The following is a 27,722-nucleotide window of genomic DNA, read 5'->3' on the forward strand; positions in this document are numbered from 1 at the left end:
AACCATTGATTTTTCCTCCATTTGGCCATGAATCTGCTGGAGAAGAGGTGGCTGTGGGTGCTCAGACAGCTGATGATGTGATTTGTAACACTGGACCACTGGTGAGCAGCAAAGAGAATTGCTCGACTCTCAACACATGGCAAAGTGGCTGCTGCGACTCCTTCACCATCCAGACAAGATTAACTAACAGCAGGGGACCTACAGTATCGATAAGCTCCACAACAATCCTATAGAGTTTTTCCTCTGTCACAGCAATCTAGTAGCCACTGTTCAATTAACAGTGACTAGAGCGATGGGCAGACTGGGGGGGTTTACAAATAGTTAGTGTTTCCTGTTGTGACAAACATGTCAGAGATCAATAATAAGGACAGAAAAGTGTCCAAATATGTTTTTCAGAACCAAGTGAGTCATTTTGCTTCAGGTGAAAATGAATTCCCAGAGACATCATCCCAGATCCCAAACATTAAAATGCATGTATTGAACACACTCAGTTACATCCTTTGGGATAAATTCCTTTGAAAGGCATGGACATTGAGTATTGAAGACACACAGTGATAAAAATACACATGGGTATATGATTAATGATTCATGTACTAATTTGTTTAACTTTCCTAATGTTAATTTAACATTAATGAATCATGGTATGGAAAGTTGGGCATAAATACTGTATACTATATTAGGTTTATCTAGCAACTACATAAATACTGTAATGTATTTCTGACATCAACAGAACGACAAACACACAGTGCAGGCTTTCTAAGGACAGAATAAAAATAATCCTCCTTAGATCATTTGCAAAGCAATTACGCAAATATAAACATAACAGCTTACAAGATAAGATGCTATTAGTGCTATTTGTCATATGGGATAGCTGCCTACGACAATAGTTTAAAATCCTTGTAATAAAACTACAAATATAATCAAGACAGTTTCGTCATTCTGTCTATCACGGTATATCTAGCACTTAGCATAGAAGTCATGAAGATGCCACAATAAATGCATATCTATATCTATGGATGGACCTTTCCTATTTTATAGCATACAATATGAGTGCAATGTAATGAACACTATGTTTATGTTTAAGGTTTCACAGAGTATATCAACATTCTGACAATCCATGCAAAAAATATCAGTCTATTCAAGCAGCCAAGAAATACAGGACGGATAATGTACAATTGTATTGACCCTTGATAGTGCAGTACCATCATCACTAACTCAGGAGATCCTGTGAACAGAGTGGTTGGAACTTATGGATAAGAGTGCCCAGACATACAGAAACAAAATATACAGTTGTTTTCTCATCTTTAACAGATCACCTCTGAATAGAACACTTCCTATTGACTGACTGGATCACTGATGTCATTGACAGAGGTTATTTCACCAGAGCAACCATTGTGACCCACAACATCTACATTTGTCAGCAGGGACTGAACTGAGGTAACCAGATACCACAGATGTGTTAGCAATCAACACATGCTGTATCTGTGTTTCTGCCATCAACCATCTACAAATACAATTCATAACAAAAAAAGTATTAAAATAAAAAAGCGGCCTAAACAGCGAGTTCACAAATGACCTCTGACCTACAGGGATGGAGGAATGAGCCTTCCCTGCTTGTTCAGAGAGTAGGTTCATGCAGAGTTTATGACTACATTATCTCTCCTCATCCCCCCATCCCGTCCCATCCCCTGTTCAGTGGACACGGCCTGGAAGCCTCCAACTGGAGGAGACGGACTGGGCATCACTCATTCACTCGCCTCCTAGGTGCCTTTGTCAGGTGATTGCTGCCGGAAAAAGGAAAACAGATCAATACATCTCCCGTGGGCCTGACAGGTAATCTTTACCCAGGATGAAATATGAGTGGTACCAGCCCGCTGGATTCCTTAACTGTAACAGGGCAATTGACTGGGTGCACGTAACGCTCTCTCTCCCCACTTCCTGTCTGCATGGCCATTGGAAATTCATTTTGGAGGGGGGCTGGCTGAGACATCACATCATGGTGAACACGAATTACTATGGAGGAAGCCAGGTAAGGCATTCCCCCTGCAACTGACGAAACTTGATCTGAACATTCCTTCCTATCTGTCAATTCCTTTGGCACCAAAACACAGACTGACGGATAAGGCATTAGGGAAAGGGACCTCTCCAGGAAAGACCAAGCACTTGTTAAAACAGAGCCGATCTAGCAAAAGCTCTGACTCACAATATCCTTTAACATTAGCATGTTTTTGTATGACATGTAATATTCTTATCCAACAGTGCTGTGGTTCCTTGAGAAGCTGAGTAGCCTCTCTCGTGTTCAGGTACCCACTGATGTGTTCTCTTCAAGATGGAGCTGGCGGTCTGAGGGTGGAGGTTATTCCTGTCTGTCTGCAGACTGACAGATTCCTGTAGCAGGATGTCTTGGGAGAGGCATCCATTTAGATGAGTATACACACACAGCATTTATAAAACTTCACCTAGCGCCGACATGATCACATAAAGCCTTCTCAAAAGGATCACTGCAGATCTATATATCACACTAATTTATAAAACTGTGACTATTCCACAGAAGTGTTATCTGCACCTAATATTTATTAAATATTTGTTTCTAAAGCTTTGAAAAATAGCTATGTATTTACTGTGCACAATGACCAATGAAAATGATCCAAGATTATAATCATACTGCATTAGTGACATAGTTATCTAGCCGAATATAGTTAATAAAGAGCGGGTCCTATGTGACGAAACACCCCTCGGTTTCCTAAATCATACCACTGATAAATCAATGTATCACTTGATTCCTTTGCATAAAAATAAATTGTTCCACATAACTAACTACCTTGTCTCATCTCTAAAGAGCTTGCACAATGTTGGTTAGAGTAAGTGTGACTGGGCTCATGTGACTGGGCCGTGTGATATAAAACGACTGAGGGAGCGGAGTGTCAGTAGGGAAAGCTGTCCTCTCATTCTCTTACAGTTATTAATTATCACTGATCTCGCTGGCATCCAAGAGTAAACCCTCTGCTCTCTAATGCAGGGACTCCTGAGCCCTGTACTGGATGGTGAGTGTATGCTGTCATGATGCTACCGCACTGATCTCTCTGTGCCCCTGGCACTGCCCATTTATCTGCTGCGGGCGGGCGGCCAGGGAATGCCAGGTAATGTCAGGGCAGACGGTCACAGCCCAGCCTCACAGCTAGCTAGAGACTCCAGGGTTCCTCTTTGTGTGCCACTTAAAACACGGTGGAGATTACTGTTATCTACCCTCCTCTCCTATCCCTCTCCACCTGACTTTCAACACACTCTCAACACTAGCCCAGTCAGTCACAAAACAACCGCTTTCCACAAAAAAAGCGGGGTTTTGAAAACGGATTGTGCGACTTGCCTTGAACTTGAAAGTGTTATGAAATTTGAATAAAGAAGGTGAGCTGAAGAGAACAAAGAGGCCCCTCCGAGGAGCGCAGCCCCAGCCCCTCTCTGTTGTGCTAATGAGAGACGTTGTAGCCAGTGTTGCTTTTCAAATCCATGCTAATAGGAGACCTGTTCTTTGTGCCGCTCTCGCTTGGTGGTCACCTCTCTGAACCTTGTACTAGCATGAGGTAGCAGAACATTCTGATGCTCTCCTATCTGTCAGCTGCTACATACGCTGCAGAGCAGACCTGTTGGTCCCACTTCTCCCAGGCTTTCAGCAGAGCAGACCCCCAACCACTCAACCCTCCCTGACCATCATTTCAGTGTCCCTGCTGACAAATGCCAGGCATCTCAAAGAAGACATAATTGTTGGGCCTGAGTAATGGGCAGGTGGCCTGGAGACTGTGTATTGTAGAGACAGGAGGAGGTGCCTGGCTGGTGCTGCAGTCTGGAGTAGCAAGACGAGGAGGCTCTTCAAGGAAATGGCAGGCTACGGAGTGATTAACTGGGCTTGATTGCATTAACATTATTCACCCTTTAAATGCTAGATGGAAAGACTTGATCCAGCAGCACAATGCTGATTCAGAGAGCAATTCTCGCTCGCTCTCTCTCTCTCTCCCTCCCCCTCAGTCCTGCTCCTGCTCCCTCTGGGGGCTAGGTCTGAATAAAGTCCCAGGCTTGATGAAGTCCTGCTTGTCAGACGTGGAGGGCCCAGGGCCTGCAGACTCCATGCTCAGAGAGGTGGAGGAGGTGGAGGTGTCCTCTCCCAGGTCATCTTTATGGAAGGGGATGCATGCTGCAGAGTAGAAGGACACACAAATAAATCTTAACTTGTCTTTTGATTTTAGAACTCAAGGACGGTTCATCATTTTATCTACATGAATGCATTATCACTATAAATCTACAGTTATCATATGGCCTAATAGTTAATTATGTATTGTTCAAGCGATCTCAAACCTATTTGGCCTCATATGCCTAGTGGCCACGGTTGTTAGAAGGGCAATCTGATTCTCCTATGGCTAAAACTCTCCCTTTGAACATGATCTACTTCAGTGAGACATTGTGTAGCTGTTATGTAGTACCATTTTACTGAAAATCTTGACTCAAAACAACTTCATTCACACCATCTTCATCCTCCTCACTTTTTTAGCCATTCTGTCTCAATACGCTCAAAGAGTTGGAGGGAGGGGAAATATCTGAAACACTTCTCGGGGCAATTTACACTGAAGTAAAAAGAACTCTAAAACAATTGCACTTTCTAATATCTGCTCTCCTTTCCTACTTCCCGTTAATAAATCAATCTGTGTTGGTCTCTCCAGAAGTTAGTGGCAGTCACACAGACTTTTTGTGAGGCAGAGTAGGAGCAGAGGACACAGGAACTAGAAGTGACATTGTGGCTCTGAGTTGTCTCAAAGGATTAGGCATTACAGCATTCACTGGCATGTGCTTTTACTCTTTCCCATTATATCTGCTTGTGCCTCTTTCCAGATGACTTCTTCCCCAAACTGATCCGGCGGGCTAGATAATTGATTAATATTTCTGGAGGGAATGATGACTAACTGTTGCTGTGGTTGAGCCCAAACACTTGGACATCTCAGGTTAAACACGGTCAAAGTTATGAATACAAATTCTTTTTTTTTTCTTTCTTACTTGATAATGCCTTGGGAGCAGATGACAGTGTATCCACTGAAAGATTGATAATGCGGAATAGAATAGTATTTAATTGTAACTTTTATCAGTAGTGATATTTCATCAATATTTTTTTTTCAGTATTGTTTCATTAATAAAAACAAATCAGTGACTTTCCATGAATAAATGTCTCAGTCCCCCTGAAATATACACTGTGAAATATGTTACCTAGATAACAACATCTAATATGACACATTCAACTGAGATACTGTGGTGGTCAATAAAAATGATACAAAGCAAAGATTTTGAGTCAATGTGAGAATTACATGCATTTGTTTTGTGCAATAATGGGTGGAGTGAATGGAACCATCTTGGCATCTTAACAACCTCTCATGTGAGGCTGTTCAAAAATAATCATTACAGCACTTCCTGGAGCCATTCCCTCCTCTCCCCTCCCCTGTTTATTAATCAGCTAATTACACATTGACAGTAATGGGTCTGCTGATTCCCACAGTTAAATGAACAGCACTGAATGGGCCTTTAATCATTAGCCTTTGTGTGTTTCTCCCATACACTCCAGGCTCCATCCATTTCACTGGACCACAGGAGGACATTCAAATCAAATCCCTCAGAAGAGGGCTGGAACACTTAAACACTACGAGCACCTGACTGATCAAACCAGCTACTCTGTAATAGTGCAGGGTGGTCCTGTAATGCAGAACTCAACATAGAAGAACCAGTAAAGGACGGCAGCTCAATGAAGAAAACAATCATCCATATGATCACATTTTGTTTTCTGTGATACATGTGAAGCAACAGGAAAATCAAGTCCCCCACCAAAACACTTTTAACCAAACTGTGAGGACTCATGCATATTCACCCCCACACAGCAGCCAGCGACTCCACCCTGAAACTTTGGTGGAGCGGTGCTAGTGGCAGCGGCAGGTGGGTTTTTGAAGGACACGACAGGGTAACTGAGGGGAGCAGAGTGGAGCGGTAGAGGGCGAAATAGTGCGCTGGGCTGCATTTCTGTCAGCAGAAGTGATGGCTGAGTGGTGGCGTTATTTGTCTTGTGCTGCCATACGGCCGTCGCACCAACCTGGGCATTAATGAGAGGGGGCCGGACCGGCGGGCAGGAACATGCAGGGTCTCAGACGCAGGTGATCTGTCACACAACAGCCCTGCTCCGGCTCCACCAAGGAGACACACAGAGATGGAGAGGCAGGGAGGTGGGCGCCACACAGGGAGGTTGGACCCACCATGGGCATCCACTTGGGTCCCATGATAGAATGTAAAGTTGCTAAGTTACATGCCAAGCAGCTGCCAAGGTTGAAGGAGGGTGATATACACAAATGTTGGTTGCCGGCAAATTATGTAATAAATGGTTTGAGTAAACCAATCATTTACACAGATGTAAAATGGATAGAAAACAATAAAACTTCAAATCAAACTGCGACGTACACAGTCAGGATACATGTACTAGCTTCTTTAAAAAAGTGCACTGTATGAGTGTGTGAGTTAGTGCTTATTATCAGCCCTCGTCCCTCATTTCAAATGAAGGGCACTGTGCAATCCAGTGGGGGAGGGGGAAATTTTAAAAATTAATTAGTCGGCATGTGAAACAAGCAGAGGGTATTAAAATCCATCAGGACCTTTATACTTACTGATTTATCCCTGCCAATGCATACAATGAATTCTCTTTTACTCTGAATGTAGATTAACCAAATGAAACGTGCCCAACATAGGTATATTTCTTGGAACAGTGTACATTGAAACCTTTTCTAAAATGTTATTTTTCAAAATGTATGTAGTAAAACGTCAATAAATCTCCCCCGCAATGATCTGCTTTCTTAAATCTAGAATTGAGGTTGAGATCTGAACATAGTATGCAGCTTAAAGGGACAGTGTCTACATAATGTGAAAATGACACTTTTTTACGTTCTGTAGAACGGATCCTAAGCAAATTACTCCCTGTGATGTCATCGGTCACACATTGAAACCAGGTATTTGCATTTTCCGTTCAGGTTTTGTTGGCGGGATGTGGTCTTCTATTGTTGGATTGATGGTAGTGAGAAGTGTACTGAAAGGCCAATTTGAGCCTGACAAGTGGAGTGGTCGTCCCAGACAAACAGATACCTGGGTTGATAAGTTCTTTCACAGACAGCTTCAACACTTGAGCTGGTAAATGCTAAACGTGTAAAGATGGAGGACACAGCAACAGCTGGGTACCATCGCAGCAATACCCCCAGGAACCCTGGGAGACACCTACAGCTACAGGCCATGTTCACTACTTATTACAGAGTTTAAAATCAACCTCAATACAAGAAACTCACTTCCCAAACTCTTCTACACTGGGGGAAAAAAGACCGACAAACTACACGTGTGTCTAAAGGAATTCTTGCAAATTCAAGGAAAAAAAACGCATTTGAATGATAAACTATGAAAGAAAATAAATGTGTATGAAGAATAGTTCATTCCAGCTATAATGAGAATACCTATTACTATTTCTACAAATAAACTGCAAATGCATGCTGGAGCCGATGTGTATCTCCTGGCTTCTGTGATATGACCAAGTAGAGGCATGGAATACTGTAGCAGGGCGCCAAAGTAAAGATTTATACAGAGCAGTAGGAGCCGCAGAAACTGCCATTGGATGACCATTCCCTGCATGATAAATCACTCTGGTAAGGGGGCATCAGACTCCAGGACCAGGAAAAACAACTTGGTACAGGGACATGGGGAGAGGAGGAAAATACTGTACATTTAAGGATTAAACTTCAAAAAGGTTGTGAATATGTTAATAACTTTCATTAGGCCTATTAAGAGTTTTATAAAATCTGCCTCTTAATAATAGTTCATATTTATTGAGAACGAGCAATCCGTTTTTTCATTCCGGATCGAGTTGCCTGTTTGCACCTAGTCTACTTCTTTATATTGAGTGGGAAATGTATGGTGGTTTTATTTGGCTTTTATGTTTACAATATTTTCTTCTGTTGAACATAAACCCCATGTTTCAGTTCCAGCAGCTGGATGTGATGTTAACTGAATATCTCTCCTGGGGGGATGTTGAGGGATCCCCATGCCTGCCTCTACATGGTGAATAACATGGAGAATATGAGGGGTCTTTAAGGGCCAGGGGTGAATCTTTTTGAATCTTTTTTTAGTTTTATGGGAAGTGGCTGAGCGCTGGAGAGGTGAAGGACGGAGTCGCTGGCCATTCCATCACTCAGTGCAATAAATGGATGCAATCTGTATCCCAGTAAAGCATTGGCTGGTTTTAAATTCCACCTCTTTTATCCAAATGAATGATGGACCCCGGTACAGTGCACTGTGCGGCAATATCAATATACATCAAAGGCCAGCGCCCCTCACTAAATCAGGAAACCACCGGCATTTGTTATTTAAATGACAAACAGCGGCTGCAGGAGCGGAGCAGGAAGAGGGGACTTTGGAGAAGAGGTGGACAAACCAATTCAAATTTCAATCCGGTAAAGACGCCAGGCCCGGAGCCATCAGTCTAATGAAAAAAGGCAGCTCTACGAGCCCAAACGGACGAGGGGGCTGCTGCAGGGTGCCACCTCCAATACGGTCTGCTTCCCATCACGCTTCCCTCAGACTCAGTCAGACCACTTCCACATGGGAGGACAGACAGGAGGCCCACAGAGCCCTGTTCTACCAACAAAACAGCACACACTAGTCAAGACTGAACTCTTCCCTCAGCTAATAAACAGTAAATATGTTGCTATCTCACAAATACTGGAGACACTATTTGTAAGAAACTCAAGAATTCACATGTATCCTATATTCCTATATTAATGGATGTGATTCACATGCATCCTATATTCCTATATTAATGGATGTGATTCACATGCATCCTATATTCCTATATTAATGGATGTGATTCACATGCATCCTATATTCCTATATTAATGGAAGTGATTCACATGCATCCTATATTCCTATATTAATGGATGTGATTCACATGTATCCTATATTCCTATATTAATGGATGTGATTCACATGCACCCTATATTCCTATATTAACGGATGTGAAATCACATGCATCCTATATTCCTATATTAACGGATGTGAAATCACATGCATCCTATATTCCTATATTAACGGATGTGATTCACATGCATCCTATATTCCTATATTAATGGATGTGATTCATATGCATCCTATATTACTATATTAATGGATGTGATTCACATGCATCCTATATTCCTATATTAACGGATGTGATTCACATGTATTCTATATTCCTATATTAATGGATGTGATTCACATGTATCCTATATTCCTATATTAATGGATGTGATTCACATGCATCCTATATTCCTATATTAACGGATGTGATTCACATGCATCCTATATTGGTGGTTATAAAGGATAATCTAAAGTAAAAGTTAAAAAATACATATTCTAAACATGTATATGAATATAAATGTGACAAGCATTGTACATTTTTGTTGGGTAGTACAAGTAGCACAATGTTTTGGTCTGTTGTTGTAAAAAGGACATATACTCTGTTAACTTGAAAGTGGTCTTGGGGATTAGTTATTGTATTGTCAGCAGGATGTGTAAATAAAGTAAGCGCCCCGATGAGAGGTTAGGTGAATGTTAAACAGGTCAAAGGTGCAGTAGTCATGGCGACAGGTACCTGATGTTGTGGTGACAGAGACAGCAGTGGTCTTCCTCCTCCTCTTGATGTCCCCTGTGCACAGCAGTCCCAGATGGACGTTAGTCTGCCTAGGTCAGAGACACAGAGCTGTAACATTAATCTCAGACAAAATTATTCAAACACCATCCTTTTCCAATTTCTATGGATCTGTATCCTGAAATGTGAGGACAAAATAAAATTAAAATACTTTGGTTGTTTCAAATCATTATTCATTTATCTTTTCTGTTTGAGTCTAAAAGAAAAATACGAGTGTTGAACCTTTCTGCTATGGCTTTTCCATGAGCAGTTAGAAGTTTCTAGAACACTGCTGCAAGGGAATATCCAACCCTGGACCCAAAAGGAGTTAAAAATACTACAAACTGTTTTTCTTTACTGGATGGAATCACCAGAATTTTGTTCCATTTTGTTCAGAGTTTTGTTGAAACGTTAACAAAAAATATCAGCGGAGGAAGGAGGTGGTGATGGGGTTGTGCGTCTGTCGCTGCCGGGTCCAGTTAAACAAATTACCCCTGCTGTGGACCTCCTGTGTCATATGTCAGTAGCCTCCAAACGGGGAGGGCCCCCCACAGCCCCTCCTAGCCCTGATTACTGGGATGTAAAGTTAAGGTCAAGGTCCCCGCCATGGCTGGGGGGGAGGGACTGACGTTACCAAGAGCAGGCAATGTGATGAGTTGACTCAGTGTGTGTGTGTGTGTGTGTGTGTGTGTGTGCTCATATAGTGCCAGTGCATGATATCGCCCACGAAATGGTGTATCATCTCACACGTTTCACAACACTATATCCACTTTGACAACAGTGTTTATTGGTTGAAAGCACCTGTAAAGACGCATCTGTAAAAAGAAGAAATCTCTGCAGTGCAAAACAACAAAGGAAGACCTTAATACAGCAGACCCCTGTTAACCGTGGTGTCTCATCCTGAGCAGTCAGCTACATAAACCTCCCTGGTCAAACATGTGCTGAGATAGGATAGGGTCCTGTCATGGCAGCCTTTTAACAGCCTGCATGTTCCATCCATGACCTCAACACCCATTAATCACATGGCGGCAGTGCAGGAGAGGGTGCAGAAAGCTGTGTGTGGAACGCTTTGAGCCAAGTCTCTATGTTGTATAATCAATAGGTATAAAAATAAATGGCTTGACTGTTATTCCCTCCCTGCTACCCCACTCTAATAAAATCCCAGTAATGCATATTTCATTTACTTTTATACTTATTGATTACCTGTACTCCAGTTAGTAAATCACGCGCCTATCGATCCCTCAATCGTACCTCTGTCGGACAGCACATAACCAGCCATTTGTGCCCCTGATAAAGAGCTCAGACATTGAACTCCCCACAGTAAATCTTTGCAAACTAACTTTTTAATTCCAAAATCGATCCGTGCTTAAACGTCGCATTATTTCACGAGGCACGCCCGCGGTATTAAAAGTAATACCCTGATGCATTTGGTCTTTATGCATGGAAGTCCATCCTTCCATCGCTCCCCTCATTACACAGAGTCCTGATCGGGCAGGTGCTCTGGGGCCCAGGCTGCAGCCTGGCGGGAGAGATCCTGTGGAGGGAAGGCTGTCTGGCCCCTCCCCTCCAAGGCCCAGACTACAGGCTGAGGAGCAGGGACCACTCAGGGGCCACATGGAGCCCACAGAGACACTCAGCCACATGCTAATAAAATATTAGAATACCATTAGCTGGCTCATTAGGGAAGGCTAAACGGGACAACTCGTTTAAAAAATGGAACCAAAAGGCCTCTGGTAACAGGCTTGTTATGCATCGTTTGTAACTGTTTGAGTAGCTCGCTGCGGGATAACACAGCTACAATTTTACTCAAAGGTGTAATAAAAAGCTATTTTGGAAATTGGTTTGCAATAGAGTGGGTTTAAGATGTGTTAAAGAGAAGCAGTTTGACAGATTAAACACACAATACATGTGAGTGATCTTCCTGCGAGATTTATATGCCAACATTACAAACTGAGCAGCTAAAAAGTCAGGTGAAAAGTTATGTTTCCTTGCACATGGGAACGTTTAACATTTCAATGTAATGTAACGGTAAACTAGAAGAGTCCCATGGAAAGAAGGGAAAGTCATTGAATTAGGGATCACCAACTAAGAATAGCAGAGCTGTATCGAGCCATGGAAAAATAACCCAATATCCAACAAAGAAGACGAACAAGAACTAAATTCTCGCAAAGACACATCGAGGACATTCAAGAAAATGTCTGAGCGATACATTTTACATGTCACATGGGTCATACAACGAAAAAGACAAGCAGCGTGGTCCCTTAGGTAAAGAATAAAACAAAAGTGACACAAGGTCAATTGTAATTCAGGGAACCACAACCAAAAGCAGATGTATCAATTAAAAAGAACACCTCAAAAGAAGAGGAGCAGCGGTAACAAGTGTGTGAACAGGATCTCAAGATGAATAGAGGTATTCAAATGAATCAGAAAGGATTAAAGTCTCCTGGGAAGCCGATCAATAGCGCCAAATCAATAATCAATAGGCCACTCACACCAATATACTTACAGCTGACACCGAGATCTCACAATTAAAATGAAAACTGGGAGAGAAGTGGCGTAAGACTATGATTTATCTTGCGCCGTAAATGTCATTTAGAAATTTAAAAAAGTCAATAGATATAACCGAAGTGCGGCCGGCTCAGGTGGGAGGCAGTTATGCATTTTAACATGGCCACCATCCCAGAAGGTTAGAGCCAGATCCTACTGTTCACTGTGCCCGTTCACACGGCCACCATCCCAGAAGGTTAGAGCCAGATCCTACTGTTCACTGTGCCCGTTCACACGGCCACCATCCCAGAAGGTTAGAGCCAGATCCTACTGTTCACTGTGCCCGTTCACACGGCCACCATCCCAGAACGTTAGAGCCAGATCCTACTGTTCACTGTGCCCGTTCACACGGCCACCATCCCAGAACGTTAGAGCCAGATCCTACTGTTCACTGTGCCCGTTCACACGGCCACCATCCCAGAACGTTAGAGCCAGATCCTACTGTTCACTGTGCCCGTTCACACGGCCACCATCCCAGAACGTTAGAGCCAGATCCTACTGTTCACTGTGCCCGTTCACACGGCCACCATCCCAGAACGTTAGAGCCAGATCCTACTGTTCACTGTGCCCGTTCACACGGCCACCATCCCAGAACGTTAGAGCCAGATCCTACTGTTCACTGTGCCCGTTCACACGGCCACCATCCCAGAACGTTAGAGCCAGATCCTACTGTTCACTGTGCCCGTTCACACGGCCACCATCCCAGAAGGTTAGAGCCAGATCCTACTGTTCACTGTGCCCGTTCACACGGCCACCATCCCAGAACGTTAGAGCCAGATCCTACTGTTCACTGTGCCCGTTCACACGGCCACCATCCCAGAACGTTAGAGCCAGATCCTACTGTTCACTGTGCCCGTTCACACGGCCACCATCCCAGAACGTTAGAGCCAGATCCTACTGTTCACTGTGCCCGTTCACACGGCCACCATCCCAGAACGTTAGAGCCAGATCCTACTGTTCACTGTGCCCGTTCACACGGCCACCATCCCAGAACGTTAGAGCCAGATCCTACTGTTCACTGTGCCCGTTCACACGGCCACCATCCCAGAACGTTAGAGCCAGATCCTACTGTTCACTGTGCCCGTTCACACGGCCACCATCCCAGAACGTTAGAGCCAGATCCTACTGTTCACTGTGCCCGTTCACACGGCCACCATCCCAGAAGGTTAGAGCCAGATCCTACTGTTCACTGTGCCCGTTCACACGGCCACCATCCCAGAACGTTAGAGCCAGATCCTACTGTTCACTGTGCCCGTTCACACGGCCACCATCCCAGAACGTTAGAGCCAGATCCTACTGTTCACTGTGCCCGTTCACACGGCCACCATCCCAGAAGGTTAGAGCCAGATCCTACTGTTCACTGTGCCCGTTCACACGGCCACCATCCCAGAAGGTTAGAGCCAGATCCTACTGTTCACTGTGCCCGTTCACACGGCCACCATCCCAGAACGTTAGAGCCAGATCCTACTGTTCACTGTGCCCGTTCACACGGCCACCATCCCAGAACGTTAGAGCCAGATCATACTGTTCAATGTGCCCGTTCACATGGCCATACTAGGACAAATAACACAGAGTCCTATACAGCCTTTAGCACTTCCTATCAAATCCCTGATGGTTGCCATCAACTCTACCAAAACAGGAGATGACAGGTTTTATTAACACAGTATTATTTCAACCTCTGCAAGATACAAGATGAATGTTTATACTTTCCTTACAGACCAAAACAAGGGTATTTTGAAATAAATAAAAGGCATAGATACATGAGAGCTCAGTGATAAGAATTGATCATTTGAATAAGTTCCTCAAAAATAAATGAAAATATAGTGAAGCCAATTATGCGAAGTGTAAACTTTGCGATGAGCAAGGTGTTATTTAATACAGTTTCTGAATCTGAGTATCGATGCTGTGTGTTAGAGAGACACAGCACTATTATCCCCACCCTGTCAGTACCATGCTGATGCCCTATATAAGAATATTGATGAAATGTATGTAAGTGAGTGCATGTGTGAGTGCGTGCATTAGCACATACACTAGTAAGCGTGTGTCATGTACAGTGCCTTCAGAAAGTATTTACACCCCTTTACTTTTTCCACATTGTGTTGTTTTACAACCTGAATTGAAAATGGATTACATTTAGATTGTGTCAATGATCTACACACAATGCCCCATAATGTCAAAGTGGAATGTTGTTTGATGATATTTAAATAAATGTATTTAAAACATTTTAAAGCTTAAATGTTTTCAGTCAATAAGCATTCAAACACTTCGTTATGGCACGCCTAAATAAGTTCAGGAGTAAAAATATGCTTAACAAATCACATAATAAGATGCATGGACTCATTCTGAGTTCAATAATAGTGGTTACCATGATTTTTGAATAACTACCTCATCTCTGTACCCCACACATTGTGACGGCCCTGAATTTGTCTGAACCGTCTCTGCTTCTCCTTCCAATAGGACACTTCCCCTGTAATTCCCAATTAAATAGCTAGCATCAGCTGTGCAAAAGGGGGTTGGGATGGTGGTGTGAATGAGGATGTGTTCAACCCTCAGTTCCGAAGCTTCTTTACTCCGTTTGTTTTGTTGTATTTAAAAGTGTGCTTTGTAGCTCTGTCTCAAGTTTAACCAGGATCGGATCCACTCATTTCTTCCTTTGGACCACACATCTCATTTGGTCTCCGCTGTTTCGTGGTGGCCTTTCTCCGATGGAGATCTGTTGGCGGATTAGTTTGTCTGACAACTTTTTTTGCATAAGGTATTTCACTTGTTTGAGTGTGATTTATGGTCAGTTGTAGTTGAAGACTACTGAGATTTGATACTGTTTATGGATGCGTGGCAAAAAAAGTTTGATATTTTGATTGTATGATTGAGACTGGGTTTACGCTACACTTTTATGAACGGACAAACATTGCGTGACTAAAGTCACTTCAGTTCACTGAACTCCTTTACCGGGCTGGACTCTTTGAGGCCCGAGGTACGGGACTTTTCTTGAGGAACCAGAGCTCATTGTTTGTTATATTATTATGTGTGTGATCATTTATGTTGGTTATACAACCCATGCAAAATACGTTTTTTTTTTGTTATTTCCAATGTTTTAAGGGTTTATGAAAAGTGTATGTCCATACTGACTTTTACATGAGTCCTTTGTATTGGTGTAGACTTGACGGACCAGACAGGACTCATTCCCTCCCAAACAAAAAGGAGAAATCAATATTTTCTCTGGTAGGCACAACCTACCTGGCACCCCTACAAACAATAACTGCAAGTCAAAACCGTTACAACATACAGATAATTGTGAGGTCCCTCAATTGAGAAGTGAATTTCAAGCAAAGATTCAACCGAAAAGATGAGGGATGTTTTTCAATGCCTTGGAAAGAAGGGCACCGATTTGGAAAAAAGCAGACATTGAATATCCCTTTGAGCATGATGAAGTTATTAATTAGGCTTTGGATGGTGTATCAATACACCCAGTCACTACAAAAATACAGGTGTCCTTCCTAACTCAGTTGCCAGAGAGAAAGGAAACCACTCAGGGATTTCACCATGAGGCGAATAGTGATTTTAAAACGGTTAGTTTAATGATTGTGATATGAGAACTGAGGATGAATCAACAACATTGTAGTTACTCCATAATATAAAAAAATTGTCTGAGAAACTTTTTTTTCCTGAATACAAAGTGTTATGTTTGGGGCAAATCCAACACAATACATGACTGGGTACCACTCATATTTTCAAGCATGGTCGTGCAGCATCATGTTATGGGTATGCTTCTCATCGGCAAGGACTAGGGAGAATATTTAATTTTTTTATAAAATGAAACAGAATACAGCTAAGCACGTGCAAAATCCAAGAGGAAAACCGGGTTCAGTCTTCTTTCCAACAGACAGTGGGCAACGAATTCACCTTTCAGCAGGACAATGACCTAAAACACAAGGCCAAATATACACTGGAGTTGCTTGCCAAGACGACGGTGAATGTTCCTGAGTGGCCTAGTTAAGTTACCGTTTTGACATAAAAATCAGCTTGAACACCTATGGCAAGACTTGAAAATAGATTTCTAGCAATGATCAACAATGAGCTTTCAAGAATTTTCAAAGAATAATGGGCAAATATTGTACAACCCAGGTGTGCAAATCTCTTAGATTTACCCCAAAAGACTCACAGCTGTAATCGCTGCCAAAGGTGATTCTTATTATATTTTGTCTCAGAGGTGAACACTTATCTTATCATTTGTAATAAATGTTTAAAAAAAAATCCACTTAAACAGAGTATTTTGTGTTGCTCGTTGACCAAATATGGAAAAAGTAAAGGGGTGTGAATACTTTCTGAAGCTGACTGGAGTGTTTACGAACATATTCAATCTTTCCCTATCCCAGTCGGCTGTCCCCACTTGCTTCAAGATGTCCACAATTATTCCTGTACCCACGAAAGCAAAGGTAACTGAACTAAATGACAAATGCCCCATGGCACTCACTTCTGTCATGAAGTGCTTTGAGAGGCTAGTTAAGGATCATATCACCTCTACCTTACCTGACACCCTAGAGCCACTTCAATTTGCTTACTGCCCCAATAGATCCACAGATGATGCAATCGCCATTGCAACATCTGGACAAGAGGAATGCCTACGTCAAAATCCTGTTCATTGACTATAGCTCAGCCTTCAACACCATTGTACCCTCCAAGCTCATCATTAAGCTCGGGCCCCTGGGTCTGAACCCCACTCTGTGCAACTGGGTCCTGGACTTCCTGACGGGCCAACCCAAGGTAGTGGTAGGAAACAACACCTCCACTTCGCTGATCCTCAACACAGGGGCCCCAAAAGGGTGCGTGCTCAGCCCCCTCCTGTACTCCCTGTTCACCCATGACTGTGTGGCCACGCACGCCTCCAACTCAATCATCAAGTTTGCAGACGACAACAATAGTAGGCCTGATTGGCAACAATGACGAGACAGTCTACAGGGAGGAGGTGAGGGCCCTGGCGGAGAGGGGCCAGGGAAATAACCTCTCTCTCTACGTCAACAAAACGAAGGAGCTGATTGTGGACTTCGGGAAACAGCAGAGGGAGCACGCCCCTATCCACATAGATGGGACCACCGTGGAGAAGGTGGAAAGCTTCAAGTTCCTCAGCATACACATCACTGACAATCTGAAATGGTCAACCCACACAGACAATATGGTGAAGAAGGTGCAACAGTGCCTCTACAACCTCAGGAGGCTGAAGAAATTTGTCTTGGCCCCTAAGACCCTCTGAAACTTTTACAGATGCACAATTGAGAGCATCCTGTCAGGCTGTATCACCGACTGGTACGGCAACTGCACCGCCCACCACCGCAGGTCTCTCCAGAGGGTGGTGCGGTCTGCCCAACGCATTACTGGGGGTAGACTGCCTGTCCTCCAGGACACCTACACCACCCGATGTCACAGGAAGGCCAAAAAGATCATCAAGGACATCAACCGCCAGGGCCTGTTCACCCCGCTATCATCCAGAAGGCGAGGTCAGTACAGGTGCATCAAAACTGGGGCTGAGAGACTGAAAAACAAGGCCATCAGACTGTTAAATAGCCATCACTAGCCGGGTACAACCCGGCTACTCAACCCTGCACCTTAGAGGCTGCTGCCCTATAGACATGGAATCACTGGCCACTTTAAATAAATGGAACACTAGTCACTTTAATAATGTTTACATACTGCTTTACTCATCTCATACAGTTGAAGTCGGAAATTAACATACACCTTAACCAAATACATTTAAACTCAGTTTTTCACAATTCCTGACATTTAATCCTAGTAAAAATTCCCTGTTTTAGGATCACCACTTTCTATTTTAAGAATGTGAAATGTCAGAATAATAGTAGAGAGAATGATTTATTTCAGCTTTTATTTCTTTCATCACATTCTCAGTGGGTCAGAAGTTTACATAGACTCAATTAGTATTTGGTAGCATTGCCTTTAAATTGTTTAACCTGAGTCAAACGTTTTGGGTAGCCTTCCACAAGTTCCCACAATAAGTTGGGTGAATTTTGGCCCATTCCTCCTGGCAGAGCTGGTGTAACTGAGTCAGGTGTGAAGGCCTCTTTGCTCGCACACGCTTTTTCAGTTCTGCCCACAAATTTTCTATAGGATTGAGGTCAGGGCTTTGTGATGGCCACTCCAATACCTTGACTTTGTTGTCCTTAAGCCATTTTGCCACAACTTTGGAAGTATGCTTGGAGTCATTGTCCATTTGGAAGACCCATTTGCGACCAAGCTTTAACTTCCTGACTGATGTCTTAACCTGTTGGGTCTAGGGGGCAGCATTTGCACGTCTGGATAAAAAAAATGTACCCGATTTAATCTGGTTACTAATCCTACCCAGTAACTAGAATATGCATATACTTATTATATATGGATAGAAAACACTCTAAAGTTTCTAAAACTGTTTGAATGGTGTCTGTGAGTATAACAGAACTCATTTGGCAGGCAAAACCCTGAGACATTTTCTGACAGGAAGTGGATACCTGATGTGTTGTATTGACTTTAAACCTATCCCATTGAAAAACACAGGGGCTTAGGAATATTTTGGCACTTCCTATTGCTTCCACTAGATGTCACCAGCCTTTACAAAGTGTTTTGAGTCTTCTGGAGGGAGATCTGACCGAACAAGAGCCATGGAACGATGATGTCCCATTAGACACCTGGCGCGAGTTCATGTTGGGTACCCTCGTTCCAATACGTTATAAAAGAGTATGCATTCGTCCACCTTGAATATTATTCATGTTCTGGTTAAAAAGGCCCTAATGATTTATGCTATACAACGTTTGACATGTTTGAATGAACGGAAATATATTTTTTCCCCTCGTTCATGACGAGAAGTCCGGCTGGCTTACATCATGTGCTAACGAGACGGAGATTTTTGGACATAAATTATGAGCTTTTTTGAACAAAACTACATTCGTTATGGAGCTGTGATACCTGGAAGTGACATCTGATGAAGAGAATCAAAGGTAATGGATTATTTACATAGTATTTTCGATTTTAGATCTCCCCAACATGACGTCTAGTCTGTATCGCAACGCGTATTTTTCTGGGCGCAGTGCTCAGATTATTGCAAAGTGTGATTTCCCAGTAAGGTTATTTTTAAATCTGGCAAGTTGATTGCGTTCAAGAGATGTAAATCTATAATTCTTTAAATGACAATATAATATTTTACCAATGTTTTCTAATTTTAATTATTTAATTTGTGACGCTGACTTGACTGCCGGTTATTGGAGGGAAACGATTTCCTCAACATCAATGCCATAGTAAAACGCTGTTTTTGGATATAAATATGAACTTGATAGAACTAAAAATGCATGCATTGTCTAACATAATGTCCTAGGAGTGTCATCTGATGGAGATTGTAAAAGGTTAGTGCATCATTTTAGCTGGTTTTATGGTTTTGGTGACCCTGTCTTTGACTTGACAAAACATTACACACAACTCTTGTAAATGTACTGTCCTAACATACTCTAAATTTATGCTTTCGCCGTAAAACCTTTTTGAAATCGTAAAACGTGGTTAGATTAAGGAGATGTTTATCTTTCAAATGGTGTAAAATAGTTGTATTTTTGAAAAATTTGAATTTTGACATTTATTTGGATTCAAATTTGCCGCTCTTGAAATGCACCTGCTGTTGATGGAGTGCACCACGGGTGGCACGCTAGCGTCCCACCTAGCCCCAAGAGGTTAAGATGTTGCTTCAATATATCCACATCATTTTCCTCCTCATGGTGCCAAATATTTTGTGAAGTGCACCAGTCCCCCCTGCAGCAAAGCACCCCCACAACATGATGCTGCCACCCCCGTGCTTCACGGTTGGGATGGTGTTCTTCGGCTTGCAAACCTCCCCCTTTTTCCTCCAAACATAACGATGGTCATTATGGCCAAACGGTTCTATTTTTGTTTCACCAGACCAGAGGACATTTCTTCAAAAAGTACGATCTTTGTCCCCATGTGCAGTTGCAAACCGCAGTCTGGCTTTTTTATGGCGGTTTTGGAGCAGTGGCTTCTTCCTTGCTGAGCGGCCTTTCAGGTTATGTCAATATAGGACTCATTTCACTGTGGATATAGATACTTTTGTACCGGTTTCCTCCAGCATCTTCACAAGGTCCTTTGCTACTGTTCTGGGATTGATTTGCACTTTTCGCACCAAAGTACGTTCATCTCTAGGAGACAGAACGCGTCTCCTTCCTGAGCGGTGTGACGGCTGCCTGGTCCCATGGTGTTTATACTTGCGTTCTATTGTTTGTACAGATGAACGTGGTACCTTCAGGCGTTTGGAAATTGTTCCCAAGGATGAACCGGACTTGTGGAGGTCTACAATTAGTTTTTCTGAGGTCTTGGCTGATTTCTTTTGATTTTCCCATCATGTCAAGCAAAGAAGCACTGAGTTTGAAGGTCGGCCTTGAAATACATCCACAGGTACACCTCCAAGACTCAAATTATGTCAATTAGCCTATCAGAAGCTTCTAAAGCCATGACATCATTTTCTGGAATTTTCCAAGCTGTTTAAAGGCACAGTCAACTTAGTGTATGTAAACTTCTGACCCACTGGAATTGTGATACAGTGAAATAATCTGTCTGTAAACAATTGTTGGAAAATTACTTGTGTCATGCACAAAGTAGATGTCCTAACCGACTTGCCAAAACTATAGTTTGTTAACAAGAAATTTGTGGAATGGTTGAAAAATGAGTTGTAATGACTCCAACCTAAGTGTATGTAAACTTCCGACTTCAACTGTGTGTGTGTGTGTATATATATACTGTATTTAGTCAATGCCACCCGACATTGCTCATCCTAATATTTATATATTTCTTAATTCCATTGTTTTACTTTTAGATTTGTGTATTGTTAGATACTACTGCACTGTTGGAGCTGGGAACCCAAGCATTTCAATACCCTTGCAATAACATTAAACTAAATATGTGGATGTGACCAATAAAATTTGATTTGAAGGCACTGTATGTGTTGGGTGACTTGTTTAGGGGTGTGACTGTGGAGGGGGGTGACCTCCAGTGACTGTCCAGGGTAAGTCTGGACAGTCACTAGAGGATGGATTTGAGCTGCTTGGGGAGATGGATTCAGGCTTGTGCCGTCCGACGGGACACATCTGAAGCACCACTCGTCAATCTCCCTCGTTCATTTGGGAGTATGATTTATACTTTTTGAAGTGAAGGGTCTTGAATCCCTCTATAAAGGAATTAAGAGGCTTCCCCTGAGACGGCATTCAAATGAGAGCATGGTAGGGATATGAGGGCTTTTTAATAGATAGAAATTAGTATTCACAATGCCTCAAACTGGAATCTGAAGGAACCTTTCAGGTGGAGAAGAAAGAGCCAGTTAAGAAAATAAATCTTAGAAGTTTAGCCTTTTCATTGCATTCGTGTTTTTGCCCATCAAGAAATGGTGGAGGGCTTTCTGAACTAGCCCAGGAGAGAGGGCTTGAAACAGAATAAAAAATGCTCTGTAAATAGGCACTCTGCAACTGGAAACAATGCAAGGAAGAGTCTCAGACTGAGGGCTGTTCAGCTCAACAATCCCCATGCCATGCAGATCCAGCAGTATAGGGGCTGACTTGGAGCTTGAGGCTTTGAGCAAAACTCTTTAAACTTCTGCAATTATTTATATTTTTTTTGCGTTTTCAGAAACACTGGAAACCAAAGATTCTACATGAATATATTCTATGTTCGAGAAAGACAACCTTGGAAAAATACATCAGTTATTATTCAGCGGAGTCTTATATCCCAGTGAGGAGTTGTCTGTTATATAGACCAGGGGTCAAGCGTGCCCCATAATACAGTACCTGACTGTGCTAGCTAATCTCACAGGAGGCTGTGATGGGGACGTGGCTAATATCACACAAGTCTTTCTACAGCCTTACCCATGTCCTCATCCTAACATGACCTTCTATGACACCACTCCTCTCATTCATTCTAAAGACCATGAAAGCCCACGCCAATAGCACCGAAGAACAACTTTAACATGTTAGCCCAGCTGCTTGATGTGATGTCATCTGTATGCCCACCCGAGTCTGGAGGTCACGATGTCACACTTTGACCAACTCCTCAGAGACAGGAGCTCAATGTTCTCACCCTCGCACATATTGAACATGTGTCTCTGAGGTACAAACTTTGATGTAGCATGCATTGGTTAAATCACGACTTGTGTTTAGTGACTGGTTCATTTAAGAGTTAACCATGGCTGTCAATATATTGAGCTTCAGAATGGAATGGGCTGCATGACTCCAATAGGCCCAGGAGAGGCGGAGTTTAACCATGGCAACAATAATGAGTGCTGTGTGCATCCCCTACCTGGTTTTGCAGATGGAAGAGGAGCATCTCCGATGGGAGCTGTCTGGCACCATGTCAATGGGATAAACAGGTAACGGACACAAAGGGTTGAACTGGAACACATTTCGAAGATGTTACGAGTTCACCCAGACGCATCAAAAATAGGGCTAGAAAGCTGAAATGTCTTATTCAATAATTCAACACATATACCTGGCTCCGGTCTCTTTTTCCAATGGAAGGCAGCCATTGATAGGGGTCCTGAGAGAAATGCTTCATTCTCTCCATAGACACTGACATATTGTTGTCCTGCAACACATCAAATGTGGTATTTTAGAACATATCACATAACTTATTAAATACATGCATTAAAAGCCTGGTATCCATTAATGTTTGTCAAGGAATGCGTTTCTAGTGTGCCACTCTGCCCTCACCTTGCTGGGAAGCCTCCTCCGGCCTTTCCTGATGCAGCGGGCAGCCACGCCAGGCAACCGGTTCAGACGGGCATGGTAACCTGCAACACGAAACCACACTGTTACCCAATCAGAACTGGAGTGACATTTCTGTTGTTTTCTGTTATTTCACAATGTAAATGGGCTCCCGAGTGGCATAGCGGTCTAAGGCACTGCATCTCAGTGCAAGAAACGTCACTACAGTCCCACAGGGTGGCGCACAATTGGCCCAGCGTCGTCCGGGTTTGGCTGGGGTAGGCCATCATTGTAATTAAAAATTTGTTCTTAACTGACTTGCCTAGATAAAAAAGGTTGTTAAATATTTATTTTTATGTATAGTATTTTGATCACCTCTCTGAGTGGGCCGTGCAGGCTGTAGGAAGGTGGGTGGAGCTGGGTCTGGTACTTCGAGGACAGGAGGAGTATCTGGGTCCCAGCTGGGCAGCAGGCTGGGAATGCCCATCCCCCCTGCTCCACACTCCCCCTCAAAGAACCAATCACTCTGCTCATCATCACCTACAGCACAGGCAGGAAGTCCAACACTGTTAGTCACAATGTATACATTGGGCAATTCCATAACTGCTCAATATGATTCTGCATGACATTTAAACAATGATACAAAAGTATTTTCACGGATGGGCTGCACCAATTTATAATTTAGTGCTGTACAATTAACCATGGAATGAAGTACTGACTGCATGAGGGCATCTTTCCTACTTGGCCTGCATCAATCCTCTCTCTATTTGTTGACAGCCTCTCCACCACCACAGCAGACCACCCTGGTCCCCAGACACTGCTCTCTCCACAGACCTGTCAGTCAGCGGGGCGCATGCCTCTCACAGTCAAGGTGTAGTGACAACTGTTAAATCAGGGGCCGCCTCGCCCCACCACGGCTAATGAGATTAGCAGAGGCTTCAGCGCTCATTAACACGACATGACAACGCCTTATTAGAGCCGCCTGGGTGCCCGGCAACCAGCCTATTGTATCAGAACCTCTTTCTGTCTAGTCTTAGCATTCTGTTACACTTACAAAGAGCACAGGCATAGCTCCATCCTTTGAACATTCAGGTAATGCTAGAATTAAAAGGCTTATTACATGCTTTTTGTTTTCATTTTGCACCATTATTATCTTTGCCATCTTATTTAATTTGCATATACATATGTAAATGACACAAACCACATTTTCATCCAGTTTGTATGCGAGGACAGTCATACCGTATACAACAAAATCACGATAGCTGTGATGGAAACAGGAAGTTTTGGTGTAATATTATAAATGCTGACAGAATTTGTTCCTTTGACATGGTGGGATATTTTTGTGTCTGTAAAATGTATTATGCGGGAAATGGCGGTGGAAACACATTTGTGCGCAAATACTCTGAACAAAAATATAAACGCAACATGCAACAATTTCGAAGATTTTACTGAGTTAAATAAGGAAAACAGACAATTGAAATAAATTCATTAGGCCCTAATCTATTGATTTCACATGACTGGGAATACAGATACCTTTTAAAAAGAACCAGTCAGTATCTAGTGTGTGTACCATTTGCCTCATGCAGTGCGACACATCTCCTTCTCATAGAGTTGATCAGGCTGTTAATTGTGGCCTGTGGAATGTTTTCCCACTCCTCTTCAATGGCTGTGCGAAGTTGCTGGATATTGGCGGGAACTGGAACAAGCTGTCGTACATGTCAATCCAGAGTATCCCAAAAATGCTCAATGGTTGACATGTCTGGTGAGTATGCAGGCCATGGAAGAACTGGGAAATTTTCAGCTTCCAGGAATAGTGTACAGATCCTTGCTGAAACATGAGGTGATGGCAGGTGATGAATGGCACGACAATGGGCCTCAGGATCTTGTCACGGTATCTCTGTGCATCCAAATTGACATAGATAAAACACAATTGTGTTCGTTGGCCGTAGCTTATGCCTGCCCATACAATAATCCCACCACCACTACGGGCACTCTGTTCACAATGTTGACATCAGCAAAATGCTCACCCACACGACACATCTGCCCGGTACAGTTGAAACCGGGATTCATCCGCAGAGAGCACACTTCTCCACCATGCCAGTGGCCATCGAAGGTGAGTATTTGCCCACTGGTCGGTTACGACGCCAAACTGCAGTCAGGTCAAGACCCCGGTGAGGAGGACAAACACGCAGATGAGCTTCCCTGAGATGGTTTCTGACAGTTTGTGCAGAAATTCTCCAGTTGTGCAAACCCACAGTTTCATCAGCTGTCCAGGTGGCTGGTCTCAGACAATCCTGCAGGTGAAGAAGCCGGATGTGGAGGTCCTGGGCTGGAGTGGTTACACTTAGTCTGCGGTTGTGAGGACGGTTGGACATACTGCCAAAAATATTTAAAACGACGAAGGCTTACGGTAGATAAATTAATATTAAATTCTCTGGCAACAGCTCTGCTGGACATTCCTGCAGTCAGCATGCCTATTGTGCTCTCCCTCAAAGCGAGACATCTGTGGCATTGTGTTGTGACAAAACTGCACATTTTAGAGTGGCCTTTATTGTCCCCAGCAGAAGGTGCACCTGTGTAATGATAATGCAGTTTAATCAGCTTCTTGATATGCCACACCTGTCAAGTGGATGGATTATCTTGGCAAAGGACACATGCTCACTAACAAGGATGTAAACAAATTTGTGCACAAAATTGGAGAGAAATAAGCTTTTTGTGCATTAAGGAACATTTCTGGGATTTTTTTTATTTCAGCTCATGAAACCAACACTTTTACATGTTGCGTTTATATTTTTGTTCAGTATAATAATCAACATATCGAACTAAACTTGGAGTCACACAATGATATGGCGTGGTTCTCCCACTACGATTCGGAAAACCATATAGTTTATTAGGCTACAGATTAAATAACTTATGATGAACTTCACAGGGGGATCTTGATGCTCCTTTCCAATAAATATTGACAGTCTTATTCTGATGACATGAGGATCGATGCTTGACTGCCATTTGACAAATAAAAATATTCTAGCTCTTATCCATAATAATCTCATCATGTAGACTAGCCTACCTCCACCACATCTGCGAGATGTTGGCTAGAGACCAGAGTAGGCACATTTGCTATTTAAGGCAACAGTTTGTGATAAAACTATCGGTAGAGTTTAAAATGCGATGGAAACATATTGAACTTTACATTTTTATTCAGTACATGAAAAGTAGATTGTGTGTGCACTACGTCATTACACACTCATTTTTATCTGCAATAAGTCAATTCATTGGAAACACACCACTGGTGAGAGAATGCACACATTTTATTTATGCAAATTCTACAATATCTGCATAAAAATCTGTTGCCAACTGGATGCAAACCTAGCTAGTGAGAAATAAATATTATGCTGAACATTAATACCTTGTCTTCCCTCATCGTTAGTGAAGAGGCCAGGATCACTGCTACATACGCTGCTAGTTTCACTGCAAACAGAGGAAGAATAATATAATTGTCAGTATGCATTTCATGTTGAACTTAGAAAGCAGTCTTTTTGTAGTGATAATACGGATGTGTAACAAGAAAAATAAATACATTGTGATGGATCATTTTAAAATGGGTGCATTCTAGGGTCAAAGAAGGTTGTGCATTTGAAAATAGAACAATGTGAAGCAAAAACGTGCAAGCCCACTCCAAAAATGTTAACATGCGACATTCAATAACAAAATAATGAATCAGTCCCGAGCTAGAGGTCAACATAAATATAAAATGACACAAAAAGAGGGGCGCTCTCCCCACTGGTCCCCATCCCCAACACAAAGGCATGGGGAAGGACTCTGGTCGAAGCCACTGAGTGACATGCACAATCTAATTGAATATCCTCCGCTGTCAGCTCCAATCTAATCTGTGCTGCGTTCTGGAGGATGACAGGAGTGCGGCAGATTCCCCTGCCTTCTCAGTCTGTGAGCAGGACCCGCGGACGTGCCTCCACACAACAACTGGCCAGCATCTGCTCTGAAGGCTGGTCCAGGCCAGGCTGCTCCATGGCTGGCCCTCTCCATGCCCCCAGGCGTCCCCGTGTCACCCCCCTCTGCCCCGGCCCATACCCCACCCTGGGCCTCTCTGCCTCTGTCACACCTCTGCCACCTTGGGCTGGGAGCTAAATAGACCCGCCAAGGTCACACAGGAGTCAGGACTATGGCCTCCATCGACTATTTGTTTAACACAAAAAAATATTTCAAAAAATATTGGTTTAATGAAGTGGACATTAATGGAGTACATTTTAGAACTGTGTTCTGTGAATTTTAAGAATGAATATGTCTGTACATATTTTGTTTTTTGTTGTATCACTTTTTTAGATTATTACATTCAAACTGCCATGGATGGTCACTGATTTTGTCTTAAATTCTCTCACAGCATGCCAAGTAGCAACTGTAACACAAACGTCCGAGCTCAGTCCTTTGAGGCCATTTGTCCATTGGGTCAGAGGAAGTCTGAGGGTCTTGTTTGCGTTGCATTTTGCTTTGTGGTGATCAGCATTGACCTTGGTGACGAGGGAGAGAGACTGGCGGGGTCAGATACACGCTGATATGGTTCTTTGCCATATTGCACAGGAGTGGCGGTGACGGCAGTCTCAGACTAGGCTGCTGCCAGATGGTCCAGCACCATCTCCCTTCACACACCCAAGAAGCAGATGTGAGAGGGACCAGGCCTCTCCAGGGAATGTGGAAGACGTCTG

The 27,722-nt window shown here is 43.1% G+C and overlaps 1 protein-coding gene across 5 annotated transcripts in view; it reads right to left on the reverse strand.

The window, feature by feature from the left end:
* Positions 1-449: 449 nt before the first annotated feature.
* Positions 450-27,722, reverse strand: part of LOC106611050 (G patch domain-containing protein 2-like) — a 37,990-nt gene continuing 10,717 nt past the window's right edge. For 2 of the 5 annotated variants that reach the window (XM_014210880.2, XM_014210881.2), the window contains exons 3-9: positions 26,408-26,469; positions 23,377-23,541; positions 23,008-23,087; positions 22,787-22,882; positions 22,598-22,689; positions 9,686-9,774; positions 450-4,189 (exon numbers count right to left, since the gene is read on the reverse strand). In XM_014210880.2, coding sequence (XP_014066355.2) covers positions 4,020-4,189; positions 9,686-9,774; positions 22,598-22,689; positions 22,787-22,882; positions 23,008-23,087; positions 23,377-23,541; positions 26,408-26,469 — 754 coding nt within the window. In that variant the 3' untranslated portion in view covers positions 450-4,019. The other 3 variants (XM_014210882.2, XM_045723472.1, XM_045723471.1) reach the window with 3 other exon arrangements.

Source organism: Salmo salar, chromosome ssa09, assembly GCF_905237065.1.
Source record: "Salmo salar chromosome ssa09, Ssal_v3.1, whole genome shotgun sequence".
Taxonomy (NCBI): domain Eukaryota; kingdom Metazoa; phylum Chordata; class Actinopteri; order Salmoniformes; family Salmonidae; genus Salmo; species Salmo salar.